The sequence below is a fragment of the Nanorana parkeri genome, unplaced genomic scaffold (genome assembly GCF_000935625.1).
Source record: "Nanorana parkeri isolate BGI_ZX_2015 unplaced genomic scaffold, ASM93562v1 scaffold124, whole genome shotgun sequence".
NCBI lineage: Eukaryota > Metazoa > Chordata > Amphibia > Anura > Dicroglossidae > Nanorana > Nanorana parkeri.
This window is the reverse complement of record NW_017306392.1, coordinates 1,745,368-1,760,626: the sequence shown is the minus strand read 5'-3', so window position 1 is coordinate 1,760,626 and position 15,259 is coordinate 1,745,368. Positions and strand designations below refer to the sequence as shown.

Below are 15,259 nucleotides of genomic sequence, written 5' to 3'. Positions count from 1 at the left end.
GGGGGCCCTTAATGGTTTCTTGCACCGGGGGCCTGAGGTTTCTAGTTACGCCTCTGCCCGTCCCCAATCTAGTGTAAAGGAGGAAGGGAGGAGCCTCCCTGTCCCTCACTTGCTCCTCACCGATGAGGCTCCGTGACAGGTTACACAGCGGGGAGGATTTCCCTGCTGTGTAACCTGTTAGATGCCGATCTGAATGGAGAAAAAGCTGTCAGCTTCAGACATGAAGCGGACAGCTTTTTCCTCCATAATTCTAGGTGAGGCTCTGCCTCACCTGCCTCCCCTGACCGCACGTCTCTGTTGTAAAGGCATGACTTTGTTCATGCAGACTTCTATAATTGCTCAAAGATCCACTTTAAGGACAAATGGTAAGCCAACAAACGGGGTGTTTCATAAATGGAATTATTAATTAGGAAAAAACAGCTCTGCATTTGCTAACAAATAGCCTTGACACAACCTGTGAAGGTTTATCATTGTAAAAAGATATGCTTAGTATCCAGCAAGCCAACACTAGACACAACATAACACATACCAAGGCTATTGTATAGTGTTTATTATTCTTACTCAGGTGGAGAACCTCACTTCATTGTTTCAGAACATGCAGGTTTTGTTGGCAAATGCCTCATCTCCTGCAATACACAGGAAACAGGGACCACAGGAGACTTCCATCTTCTGTGTTTAATGAATTTACAAATCTCTTATCAAGATATTTGACCTTGAACATGCATCCTGTTCCCACTAAGCCTTATTTCCCACTTTTAATAAAAGACTTGTGCTTACAAAACAGCACTTGCTCGCTTCAAATAGAATTCAAAATATGTTAAGTAAGCATGATTTTATAATACGTGCATCATAGCTATTATAAAGTCATATATGTAACAATAATAGAGGTTTTGTTTCTTTACTGCAGACAAAGGTTGAAAGAAAAGTACCTTGGATAGTTTTATTATAACATTGACTATGGCCGTAAGTAAAAAATATCTCTGTCTATTTTTGTTTAATCAATAATCTTGTGTTTGCAGTCTGATTTTATAAGAATAAAAGGCAAGGCAAGAAATGTTAATCAGTAATGTGAGCGAGACAAGACGGCTAAAGCTGGCTATGCAAGTACCGTATTTTTCGCTCCATAAGACGCACTTTTTCCCACCCCAAAAGGGGGGCAAAAATGTCTGTGCGTCTTATGTAGAGAATCCCTCTCGCCCGACGCCCGGGACATGCAGTTTCGGGCGCCGGGCGAGTTGTTTTTTTGTACATTCAGACATGATCCTGACAAGCAGAGCTAAATGTACAGTGGGAGCCGCTCGTGTGCCCCTCTGGGGGACCAGTGACCACGGCATAGGAGCTCACCATAGAGCTCGTAGAGCAGACGAAGAAAGTCCGTTCTTCGTCTGCACTGTGTGATCACTGAGACAGTGGCGCTGTAATCACAGCGCCACCTGTCTCAGCTATCACTAACTGCAGCTATCACGGACTCCTACCCTCCCTGCGCCCTATGGTCCGGTGCGCCTTATGGAGAGCAAAATACGGTATATTTCCATGTCAAATTTGAGAAAACCCCACTATATGGTTGTTATCTGTTCCCAATCACACAGCATACTTAAAGAACATTTGAACAAATATATTTCCTACTTTTTAGATGTTTCTTTGGTGAAGACATTTGTGTAGATTCCAAGGTACTCTGAGCAGTTTGAAAGCAGAGGGCCAAACTGATGGACAGCCTAAACTTCTTCTCACTAACATACAATACTTAAAAGTCTTTAACCCTTTATTAGGACAGACAGTGTTCAAATCTAGATTACAACTAAAAATTAGATCTGCCAGCACAGGACAGACAGGATTAATTAGAGTAAACATAACTTCCCACAGCCCCCTCCTTAACATTGCATAGGAAGGAAACTGTGTAGGATAGTAAAGCAAGTAAAAATCCCTTAAAAATTTAAGAAACTATTTTTAAAACGTTATGCAATGTGAATGGGAATATGTAACAAATATGAAGTTGGTGTTATTCCAATAAGGCTGCAAAGTGGAAATACACTTTAAGATTTTTCTTGTTCAGTCCCGCGGGCTGAATAAGAGAAATCACTCAATTCTCCCATCCACACGGCTGTCAGAATACCACAACAATTTTCAACCCGGCTCCTTCTGCAAAAAGGTATTTAAAAAATGCCTCATGTGGAACTGGGTGGTGTTGGCAGGGCCACCCACAGATCCAGTTTCATCCAATTCAACAGGAAACAGCTAAAATATGATCTGTGCATGGCCACCTTAACTTCTCTGTGTCAGGGATGTGTGGTCTGGGGAGGCAGATGAGGCAGAGTCATTATGGAAGAAGAAAGTTCATGTTTATTTGCATATACTTACTGGTGTGTCTTTGGTACTGCATGGCTGGTACTTCACATTGGGGTCAAACATGATTCAGAATCTGTATGGTTTGGTTATAAAATTGCTTGCTTACTGCAGCTGTAGATAGAGAAAGAATAGAAAAGGTCATTAGAACCCTCATAAGAAAAACACAGAAATTGGCATTTCTACTCTGTTTAAAATAACCACTATATAAATTGAGAATAAGTGAAACAGGATTACTTTTTCATCCAACATATTTCAAAATACACTACACAGACTAAAGCAAACAATTATCCTTATTATCATCATGATATAGTTGTACCACAGCATATAAACATAAATTAAAAACGGCCCAAAACTGCCTGTAGGTGACCATTTAAAAGCTTTTACCACTCATCTATTTAGTGTTAAAGAGGAACTCTGCCCATATGTTCAAAATAACAACAAAGATACCTTTAAAAATGTTTAGTATTGGCAATCTACAAACAGATACTTCTAGATAATTGCAGGCTTTGTATTCTTCACATCTGTTATTTTTCTTTTCTTTCCCCTTCTTCTGACAGTGGCCATTTTAAATAAGGGCACATTACTAGATCCCCCTTTACAACCTGGAACTCTAGCACACGTGACTAGAACATGTGACCTTGCACATCATCTAAGGGGAGGAAAATACCTTTCCCTGAGATCTCATGAGATTACAAATAAGATTTCCCAGCAATGTTTTGCTGATGTAACCCTCCCAGGATGCAACGCTAGGGCACAATTACATCATTTGTGCCAAAGTGGGGAAAAAGAAATTGTAAGTAAAATACAAATATGTTTGTTTAGCTAATGAATGTTAGATGATTTCATATCAACATGCAGAGCTGTATGCTGATGTGATTTTTAGTCAAAGGGGTAACGGTCCGCTTTAACAGTCGGTAATGGCCGTAGAGTTATTGCTCTCACTCCAACGTTCATGGTGATATGTAACGTGTGTCGCAATTGTCATTTTTGCACATAGGGGCACTTGATGTGTGTTTGCATTTGTATGTGCGTGTGAGGGCGGGGGACTTTAAAAATGTTTTAGGTTTATTTATGTCACTGGTAGCAAGCAGTAGATATATGCAACAACATTAAAAAGAATTAAAAAGTTACCAAATAGCTAACAACTTACCTGTGTTTCCACAACTCGCTCCTGTCCGAAGATCTGAAAAATTTTTGAGCGGCCGTGAAGGATCATGGGAAAGGCTCATGCGCAGTAGAGATCTTCAGCCTGGAGAAGTGGAGAGACATAGGGAAAGTTAATGCACATCGGACAGACACTGTGAGAACCGAGGAGTCTGCGCTGGATCAGACACTGGCACCAGCGCTGGAGGGACTCCTGAAAACTACTGGAAAGAAGAAGATGATCGGCTCAAGAGGCATCACTTAAAGTAAGTCCTTAAAGCAGCATTGGTGGGGGGGGGGGATGTGACTTTAATGTCACTTTAACTAGGGAGTTAGATCCAGGCGCGGAGACCAGACATGCCAGTCCGGGCCGCTGTATAGCCACCTGAACCCTTGTATGTGACAGCCATTTCCGGCTGTACAAAACGGTACAAAGATCACAGCCGCAATAACCACTTTAGGATATCGCCGTTTATACATGTACAGAGGTTCTTCAGTAGTTAAAGAGATAAACGTATTATTTTTCCTCTGGATCAAACACAAACACCAAAAAAAACTCACACACATAGTTTGATGGACCTGTGTCTTTTTTTCAACCTTATGTAACTATGTAATGCTGCATGGGGTTAAAGCTGTCCCCAAAGGACCTACTCAGCTGACAGCAATGCTCATGCTGCACTTTGATCCTCCATAAAAAACTGAAGTGAAGGGTCGTTCCCTACTTGCATGGAGGTTTCTTAAGAATCCAAAATATCTACATTTGAGATCAAATGCACCTGCAATTTGTACACCATGGTGCAAAAAAATAAAATGTAAAATGTTCCCCACATTTAATGCACACTCTGAAAATAAATATTGCACTTGGTTGGGTACATCTATTTCTCTGGTTCTGTAACAACAGTGTTATTATGCATACTGGAGAGACTGGGCATATTTATCTTGGTTAAACAGCAACATTTCCATAGCCTAGTCCTCTGAGCACTAAGCTATCTAGTATAGCAGCAATATTGTGTTGGGATATAGAGTTGGTTAAATAGTAACCGATGGGCAGATCAAATTGACCAAATTCCAATGAGCAAATCTCAGCAAATAACTGACTCTTTCCCAATAGCTGTGTCAAACTGGTAATAATCCTGATAGTAATATCATTCATGACTAACTGAACAGTCACAATTCTGGGTGGCAACCAGAATTGTACAAAATGTGCTTCCAACGAGCAAATCTCAGCAAATAACTGAAACTTTCCCAATAGCTATATTAAACTGGTCCTGAAACCTGATATGTAATATCATTCATGACTAACTGAACAGTCACAATTCTGGGTGGCAACTGCAAGTTAAAAGATACATTACTTGGCATTGCATCATATTTATACAAAAATAAAAAAAGAGTAAGCATAGCGGAGAGTTAGCTCAACAACAGTTCCAACATCGTTGAGTTTTTTTTTAGACACAAAACAGTACCTGTGATAATAATGTTTAGGGAGACTACATTTTTTTCACTGCTGAATACACAAAAAAAAGTATACAAATAGCAGAACTGTTGATACTATTAAAAGATTACCGGTAATATTAATAATATATTCATTTGAATTTATAACAAAATATAATTTTTAGTGCCTCATTGTAATTGATAAGAAATATGCTTTAATTATACATTTCTGCATGAGCTGCATTAAAAAAATGCAGTACTGTAGGAGCATGCATACTGCAATTGATATGTCTTTGCCTGTTATGTGACTGCTTTTAGGATGCAACTCCCAGAATGCATTGCAGCATGCTGTGTTGGGGGACAGGCAGGAGGTGGTAAAGAGGGAGCTGATAAAGGTTCCAATTGGTTATTGCACTTGTACAGAGATACAGAAAATATGCTTATTTACAGTATTCTATAATATTCATATTTAGATTGTTTGCACCACCGTTTGTGTGCCATATAAATGTTTGTAGTGCACTAACAAGATTGCTAGTTTTACGAAAACTGTGATTTAAACATGGTTATTTACTAAAGGGTGAAGAGTTGGAGAAGACATGAGAAGTGAACAATCTAGGACAACATAGCTGATTGGGAAAAATTCTCCAATTCAACTCACTTTCCAGTTCAGCTATGTTGTCCTAGATTGTTCACTTCTCCTGCCTTCTCCAAACTCTTCACCCTTTTGTGAATAACCCTGAAAGGCTAATTTTTTAATAAATTAGTCTTTGCTTGATCAGTGATAAAAGCTAAACAAATTACAATCTCATTGTGCAGTCATTTATAGATTTACCAAAATGGGTGTTCAAATAGTAATTTCCTATTTTTCTAGTTTAATGAACAAGACCAAACAGGTTCAACTCAAGTTTTTATGTTGATATTTTTCTGTTTTAATATTTTTATTAAAGGTTTCCAAAAGCATAACAAATCATACACAAAACATACCAGTAATCCACTACTGCAGCAATGTAAATATCATACTACAGTATTAAGCTTTAATAACAAATAAGCCAATAAAAATCATAGTCCAGTGTTGCATCAAGATGACTCCATCCAGGGTCGTCCTCAAATAGGATCAAGAGAACTAAGCATATATAGAATATATAATTGTCACTCCTCTGTGGTGAAGCAGGCTTCAGTTGACAATAATATGAAATAGAAAGAGATAACTTTAGAAAGGAAAAAGAAAATGAGGTAAAGAAAAAGGACAGAAATCAAGAGAAACGGGTCTTGCCATCCTCCATCTCCGACCAGGGCTCCAAAAACTATCCCCTTATTATTATTATTATTATTGTACAGGATTTATATAGCGCCAATAGTTTGCACAGCGCTTTACAATATAAAGAAGACATTACAGTCACAATACAATTCAATATCCCCTCCCCTGTCCCACTTATCTCAGAGAAACCCAAAGTTATTTAAATCTATTTCAGGATGACAAGTCTGTATCCAGGGTTCCCAACAAACTTGTTATGTTTGTCTTATAGGACACTAGTCAGACGTTCATTTACCATAATATTGTCAACCCTTCGCATAAATTCCACATATGGAATAAGCATTTTTTTCCAGTTTCTAGCCAGGGTCTTCATGTTTAGATTTTTGTTTTCAGGCTAGCTGCATTGATCAATTTTATAGGTTTTGCAATCAAAATCAGGTTTAACCACTTCGTGACTGACGACGTACACTTCATTCAGAAAATATATAATGTGTGGGGGTTTTAAGTAATTTTCAGGCCTAAAATGTGGAATATAACATGAGTGCAAAAAATGAAAAAAAGGCCTCAGTCATGAAGGGGTTAAAGAGTTTGAAAAAGCTGTTTGTTAACATTGTATGTTAATATAGGCCCCCTAGTGTCACCTTAAAGAGAACCTGTCACCTTCACCGTGCTATCACATAGGGGGCTTGTAAGTCCCCTTATGTGATAGCAATAATGTAGAAATAAAATAAAAAAAGTTTTTTTTTTTAAATAAGATCAAATAAATTAAATGTACAAAAAAATAAAAAATACAAATATTTATTTAAAGAAAAAAGTGAGTGAGAGCATTCATTCTAGAGACAATATTCACAGATATGTCTAAACTGATGACCTGTACGGGCTTTTAAAGCATCACGTATGGACAATTTGGGGTACTGTATTTTATCACCAGTTAACTGACGCACAGAATTTTTAACCTCGGCATGTTGGGTATCAATTTTTTGTCCTTCAGGCATTTTTTTTTTTAAAGTCCCCCGGGCTTGACTGGGGCCGTGTGACCTCGGGAAAGACAGGGAAGGGGAAGAGAGTGGGTGGGAAAGGGGTCTTGGGTGTGGGTTGCTTTGCTTTATTGTATTATGCATTGGGACAGCAGGGGGTGAGGTGTTTGTGTGTGGGTCTCCCTTTTTATGGAGCAGAGGGGCACTTTGGATTTCTCTGCCTACAGGCTCCTGAGAAGTAAATCCGGCCCAGTGTGCAGCCTTCTCTGAGTTCCATTGACACTCTTAAAGCTATTTGTGCAAAATTACTGTGGATGTCCAGTGATATGCTGTAAAAGGAAGGTTGCCTGTGAGGGTTCAAGGATTCTTAGCATTCATTCAAGTAAGTGCAACGCCTGTTGCGTGCAAAGAACAAAGACAGGTGACTGCACAACTATATAAAAGGCTGCAAAGTCACAGTTACAAAACATCAACACGTGTGTCAGTGGAAGGCAGGCTGTATGCTCTTACCATTGCGAACTTGATGACCTTTCAATGGTTTGTTGCCATCTTGTATCAGTGCTGTATTTCTAAAAAGTGCACTATCAGGTTACACAAGTTCAGTTACACTTGCTCCAGAATCCTTGGTTAAAAATGTGGTTGGTTTACACAGTGCTGTCAGCTGAAAACTATTAAGACAAGGCACCGGGTGTACAATTCTGCTAAATCCCATTACTGCTTTTAGGAATTGGAAGAAAGCTTTGTTTCCTCAAGGAAGAGACGCTGAAATTATAAACGTGTGTGTGTTTAATGTTACTTCCCACTGATGCGGAAAAGCTTTTGACCAGGTTCATTAGACTTTTATGGAAATTATCCTAAAATATATGGGTCTGGGCAAGATGATGTCCTAGATTAACCACTTGCTGACCGCGGTTTACACCCCCTTCCTGTCCAGGCAATTTTTCAGTATTCAGCGCTGCGGTACTTTGACTGACATTTATTCCGTCATGCAGCGCTGTACTGAAATTAATTTTATACAATTTTCTGGGGACAGATAGAGCTTTCTTTTGGTGGTATTTAATCACCACTGGGGGTTTTATTTTTTACTATATAACTAAAAAAGTACTGAATATTTTTTTTTAAACTGTTTTCCCTTTATTATGTTTGGAACCATTTATCATTACCCAATTTTTGGTCAAATATAAAAGACGGGGCAAACATCCCCCACCGCCTCTGTACTATGTGATTGCTGACCGTTATTCCTATCTATAGAGACAACCCTCCTTATGTCGGCACATGGCCCGACTACTCCGCTACTTCACTACATTCTGGCATCTGACTCCCCTCTCATCTCCCCTCTCATCTCCCCTTTCTGTATGTCCCCCTCACCCAGTGTTGTGATGGTTGTGGTGCCACTATAAATTCTATGCTGCACCCGACCCCGGTAATATCATATTATGGAATACTTGTGCACTTTTATTCACCATCAGCTACAACCGGTCTACATCCAATGCACACTGCAGTAACTAATTGCGGAGTTGGCAACGACTCATTACCAGTGACCCCCACCACAATGTTGTACTTACATTGATGTATCCTAATGCAGTTATTGTTGTGTAGGAACCTTGTAATGTATTTTAATGTACTGTACTGTTTACTATGATAAAACCAATAAAACTTTATGGTTAAAAAAATATATAAAAGACGGGGTCACGTCGGGTAGACACCAAGCATGTGACGCTTTAAAATTGCGCGCGCCTGCAAAATCGCAAAAAAAACGACTATAGCCAAAATTGGCCATAGGTGACACTTAAAAAGATTTTACCGCTCATCAGTTTAGTGTTATCAGTGATTGATGGGCCTAGAATTATTGCTATCACTGCGACGTTCGCAGCGATATATAACATGTGCGGCGTAATTGGCGCAATCATCGTTTTTGCGTGTAGGCGCACCCAACGCATTTTTTGCGCATCTATGTGGGGGACTTTAAAAAAAATTGGGGGGGGGCAGCGGCGGCAGGGGCAGCGAACCACGAGAAGAGGTAGGGGGGGCCACAGAGACTTGGATCATACAAGCGATCGGGCGTCTTTACAGACGCCAGACCGCTTGTATGTAAATGGCCATTGCTGGCCATTTTAAATTCTGGCGGTTTCCCGCTCGTGCGTGCCAGGGGGCACGTGAGAGCGGACACGTAGGACATCTAAAGACTCCCGTCCGGCCATTTTTCAACGTTTGGCGGACGGGAGGTGGTTAAAGCAATCTATTCTCACCCAACAGCACAAGTAAAAGTGAATATTACTTTCTCAACCCCTTCTAATATAATTCAGCAGGGATGCGCCCTATCTCCCCTGCTTTTTATTCCTTTCTATGAAAAGGGATCATATCTGAAACATCACTGGACACAAAATTGGCACGCCTTCCCCTCAAAAGGTTGCCACATTCGCAGATGGCCTGTTATTCTTTATTACTGAACCTACTGTCTCACTTCCTAACCTCTTGGAGGAAATTTGCCTCTATGAAGCATTTTCTAACGACCAGTTAAATTATTCAAAGTCGGAGGCACTGAATATCTCTTTGCGGCAAAGACTCATTCAGTCCATGTACTCCAACTTTCCATTTAGATGTTCAGGGTCCTCCATTAAATATCTGGGCACTGCCATCCCACAAGACTTGAAGCACACCTTTTCATCCACCTTTACCCGACTGGCTCATTCTCTTGTTTGGATTAATGGTCATTCTCTTGGTTTGGGAAATGCAACATCTTGAAAATGAACATACTACCAAGAATTCTTTATCTCATACAGGTGTTTCCTATTCACATACCTACCCCATTCCTAAAAACATCAATTGAACCTTCATTCATTTTCTATGGGCCCACAAACTGCTGAGACTTAAATTTGAGGTATTTCAGCTTTATAAAAATTGTGGAGGTATCACCCTTCCTGAAGTTTTCCACTACCAAGCAGCCCTGCCATATGACCAGGATAACAGACTGGTGTACACACAGTACCCTCAAACAATGAGTGCACATAGAACAAGCAGTAACCCAAATCCCCTGCCCTCGCTAGCACGGTGTCCTGCTGATCTACCCCATGCACTAAAAACATAGCCAACTATTGGCAAGACCTGGGCAATATGACTAAAATTCTTTCCGTCAGCCAATATCTCCTCAATGCCATCACCCCTTTTTCCCATAATAGGAAATCCAGCTTTTTCACCGGGTGTGGAGGATCCTTGCTTCCAGGAAGCAATATACTAGTACCTACAGGGCACAACACTTTTTCTCCAATGAATGGCTATGCCTACAGCCTGTTTGAGGGGCTGAAATGCATCAGCACGCTTTTTGTACACTTTGTGTGGTGCATTAATAAAGTTTTTATCAGATGATCTTCTTCGAGTGCCAACTTTGCTAATCTGTGAGTTGTGTGCCTCAGGGTTTCGTCTCAGGACCAATACTGTTTAACCTTTTTATTAAAAATATTAAGGTTGGTATTAATAGTTCAACTTTGAGTTTTGCTCATGATACCAAAATATGCAGGGTAATAAACTAATCACAAGACATAGCAACATTACAAGAAGACCTTGATAAAATAGGGGGTTGGGCATCTACATGGCACGTGAGGTTCAATATTTAAAAAAACATACAGTTATGCATTTGGGTGCTGAAAATATGCATGCATGATACTCATTAGGAGGAGCTCCACTGGGGAAATCAAAGATGGAAAAAATTTGGGAGACCTAATAGACCGCCAACTTAGCAATAGCATCCAATGCCAAGCTGTAGCTAACAAAGCTAGCAGACTACCCTCATGCATAAAAATTGAATTTATTCTAGAGACAAATCCATCATTTTAACACTTATCAAAACACTGGTTTGGCCTCATCTTGAGTATGCTTTTCAGTTTTGGGCAGCGATTCACAGTATATGTCTAGAATTCCTCGGTGGAAGGAGGAGAGTGTTATTGGGTAGAAAGGTTGTGACTGCAATGTCAATTTTTGATGTCTAGGACATACATACAGAAGCTGGATAAGCAGTGCTGTCTGAATATATTGTTAGCTGCTCAGGGCAATGCATCACCTTTTCAAGATAATTCGAACGGTCAAGCCTTCTATGTAGCCAGTGCCATATTATGTTTGTGTGAAAGGCTGGGTACATTTACAAACATTGCCAGCTTTTCTACCGAGGTCAAGAGTTCTCTTCTCTGCATGATCGTTTATTAGCATTTGATATGAAGCCAACTTTATAATTGCTCCTGGATCCAGTGCTTACAGCTTGTAAAATGAGATCAGGTTTTCTTTTTTTCCTTTCCAAAATGCACCCAAGTCTTTAATACTCTGCAATATAAAAATAGTCACTACAGAAAATCTTTAAGGCATATCTTAAGCCAGAAATGACCGCTGTCAGTTTCTATTTTTTGCCATTTGTATTTCATTAAGGCGATTTCCCTTTATTTCCTCAACAGGAAGTGAGAGCATATTTTTCCAATGTGAATGAAATCCCCTATTAGGGCCAACTCACACTAGCCCGTCTACTAAAACGCTGCATTTCAGTGGATGGACCAGTGTGTTGTGGCAGCTTCGGCAGTGTACTGTCACTATTTAAATTTTTTTCTTTTTTACTTTATGTGGAGTGTATAATAAGCTGCTGTGCGGAAATCTGTGGTGATATGCATTGTGCTGCGATAAAATGCAGCATGTTTGCAGTTTATAGCAGACCAGTGCACCGCCCATCATACCCATGTTGTGGCGAGAATGGGACTCATAGAAAACAATTGTTTTTTTTGTTTCCCAATTTACCAGTGGAATTTTCATAAATATATTAATTTACCTCTTTTCTGTGTTTCTTAATCTTTGCTGCTTTGTTCCAGATTTCCTATTATCTGACTAGCAGCTGTAAAACATGGTTTATACTAGGGATGCACCGATACCGATACTAGTATCGATATCGGTGCCGATTCCGAGTATTTGGGCAAGTACTCATACTCACCCAAATGCTCCGGTGCCTAGCACGAGTACTTCCGGTATCAGGAAGTCATTACACGCTGCACGGTTTCGCGATTGACCGGAAGCTGGCCTCGTGAGGTAAGGTTAACTTACCTTAGTATGGGTAGCCTGTCATCCCCCGGGGCCTCTGCAGCGAGAATGCGGCCTTCGTCCGGTACCAAGCCCGAGCCGTCCAATCAGGAAGCCGGGTGCCGTCTAATGACGCGACTCCCTGCTTTCTCATTGGCCGGGAAGCTGGCTTCATGCTCCCTCGTCATCTCATGACAAGAGAGCATGGAGCCGGCCTCCCGGCCAATCAGAAAGCAGGGCGTTGCGTCATTACACAGCTCCCGGCTTCCTGATTGGCCGGCTAGACGGCTCCGGGACGAAGGCCGCGTTTTCGCTGGAGAGGCCCTGGGGGATGACAGGCTGCACATACTAAGGTAAGAGGGGACTTTTTTGTTAATCGGGAAGCGACTCTTTACACGCTGCCCGGCTTCCCGGCTCATCAGGAAGCCAGGTGGCGAGTCATTACACGCCACCTGGCTTCCTGAATGGGACTTCCGTTACTCGGTAATTGGTATCGGCGAGTACCGAAAAAAAATATATGAATATACCGGTCATAATTATTATTATACAGGATTTATATAGCGCCAACAATTTGCGCAGCGCTTTACAAAATGGAGGAGACAGTACAGTTACAATACAATACAATACAGTTTCAGAACAATAGGGTTGGGAGGGCCCTGCTTGTGATAGCTTACAATCTAGTAAGAGGGGCAAGTGATACAAAAGGTAATGGCGACAGCAGGTGTTTAGACTCGGAAATGTAGTCACAGAGATTTCACCAATAGAGACCCCAAGATATAAAAGCTGTCAGGTGGTTTGACTCAACAGAAATATCAGTTTTAGGTGGATTGACCCTTTAAAGTAAAACAACAACAAAAAAAGAAAAATCTTTTGGGTAGAAAAAATGACTCCATGTCTCTTCTGTGCTTCTTTACCATATTTACTTGGCATTTTTGTTTTCATTTACAAAGTCTATGGCACATGTAATATGCCACATAATTTAGCCTAGTGCCAGGATAACGCAGCGCCATTGCACATGTGGGAGATGCATTCATTGCTGGTCACGCTATGGTCGAACAAAGCAGATGTTAGCAGAGGAAGAGGCATCAGAGAAGATGGTGGAGATGATGTGGAGCAGCGAATTATTGCTCAGCGCTATCATTAGTCACTCAGTGATAACTTTGCCATAATGTCCAGGTATGATCTACATTTGATTGCTGGTAATACTTCACTAATCCCTATGCTGTCTAATTCTTGATACTGACCTGAACATGCCTTTCTCTGCAATATTAGTTAAAATCACACAATCATGACTTTTTCAAAATGTTATTTGGGTGCAGATCTGGAACTTCAGGGCACTTACAATCCAAGCATGCCTGGTATGTACCTATAGATGGTAACCAAAGAATGTAATTTTTTGTGCTTTGGAAACTAAATAGGTAAATAAATGCACTCACACACTTTTAAAAAATAAATATATATATATATATTAGCATAAAAAAAGATCTCTTTTTTATAAGGGAAAAAATCAGACATTCGGCCATTAGTAACAATAATATATAAGGATTCTACAGGTAGATACATTTACCCCCAAGGCCCAGAGCATGTGACTCACTCCATATGAAAGCACTGTGATTGGTAATTGGTGATGTTCCCGGCACCTCTCACTTGGAGGTGGGTATAGTTCTATATTCTGTGTAAGATCTGACTGGGGAGACTTAAAGGAGAACTATTGGGTAGAAGTGAGCGAGCGATGGTATGTGTTCGCTCACTTCCTGATCTATAGAGCTGATGTGTGAGAGTTTCATTGTCACACGTCGGCTCGAACTATGAGAATGAGTGAAAATCACTCACCTCACAGTTCTCCTTTAAGCTTACACAGAGCTGTCTTTTTCCCAGTAGTTGAAGAGAGGAGTTGATAGGAAAAGTATGTCATGCTTGGGAGGGTGGCATTAAAGTGAACCTGTAGCTTTGCCCTGCATAGGAAAGCATAGGTTCACATTATGGTTCGAAGAGTTTATTTTGAAAAGCCTCAGATGTGTTTGAGTTTTAATAAATCTTAAGCTGACTGTACCCTTATAGTGAAAAAATGCTTGATTCCCATCATTATGCTATTGTATTCTGGCAGGGGTGGGTGTGCTGCTGTCAGAATACCCAAACAGTGACTGCAGTTGATTGGCAAAAGTCAATATTCAGTTGAGCATTATAAGACTGGCTCCTTTGACGAATGTCAATTGAAAAATTGAGTTTGGTTGAACGTAGGGGTCCTGGAAGGGCCACATACCGCTTGCATTTTGTAGGAGTCCTGCTAATTCAGTGTATTGCCAGCTTTACTTCTGTATGCTGTAAACATGTTAGATAACAGACTTATGGGTCCCTCTTGTGGAAGTTTACAATATTGCATATTACAAAAGACAATCTGCACTGATAGAAAGATGCTTGCATTTGGCTTGCATACCCCCCAACCATCCTGGATCCTGTGGGACTGCCCTGAAATTGTAACAAAATCTCAGGGTCCTGCTTGTTCCAACACCTGGCAACAGATCGTCTGCTGCACAGTACCTGCATAGTTCAGGACTATGCAGTGAGCCCGTTCCCTAGCCCTCTAGCGATGGAGCTGCCAAAAAAAGACAATAGGCCTGCTCTTGATTCTTAGAATTGAGCTTTAAGTCCAGCACTGCTTCTGGAACATCGGATTGCATACAGCACCCAAACCCAAAGAGTATAACAACCATAAATAAAGACATAACACTGCAATTTGGAATAGGAATGGCCACGGCCACAGTTGGCACGGCACTAGCAGTAAATACTTAAACTCTCATGAACCACAAATTAGTTCCCCCCCCGATCCCTGATCCAAGGGTGACATACCACATAGAAGTGCCTGCCACAAAGGGAAGGGAGAGAGCAGCTCTCTGTGATGCAGCTGGTCTGACTAAAGCCTGTGCACCACACCAATCCTGGCTTTACAGTATATAGGTAGCTTCATGTGCCAGAGAAAGATCCAGAAGTGGCACATGAGGCATCAATTCCTGCCACTGACATGCAACAGGTAAGTCCTGAGACGATTTAAAGG

At 40.8% G+C, this 15,259-nt stretch overlaps 1 protein-coding gene across 1 annotated transcript in view; it reads right to left on the bottom strand.

Annotated features, from left to right (window-relative positions):
• Nucleotides 1–2,457, bottom strand: part of ABCG2 (ATP binding cassette subfamily G member 2 (Junior blood group)) — a 55,722-nt gene extending 53,265 nt beyond the window's left edge. The window contains exon 1 of the mRNA XM_018553561.1: nucleotides 2,359–2,457. Within this exon, the coding sequence (XP_018409063.1) occupies nucleotides 2,359–2,409 (51 nt within the window). The 5' untranslated portion in view covers nucleotides 2,410–2,457. The remainder of the gene's footprint in view (nucleotides 1–2,358) is intronic.
• Nucleotides 2,458–15,259: the final 12,802 nt, after the last annotated feature.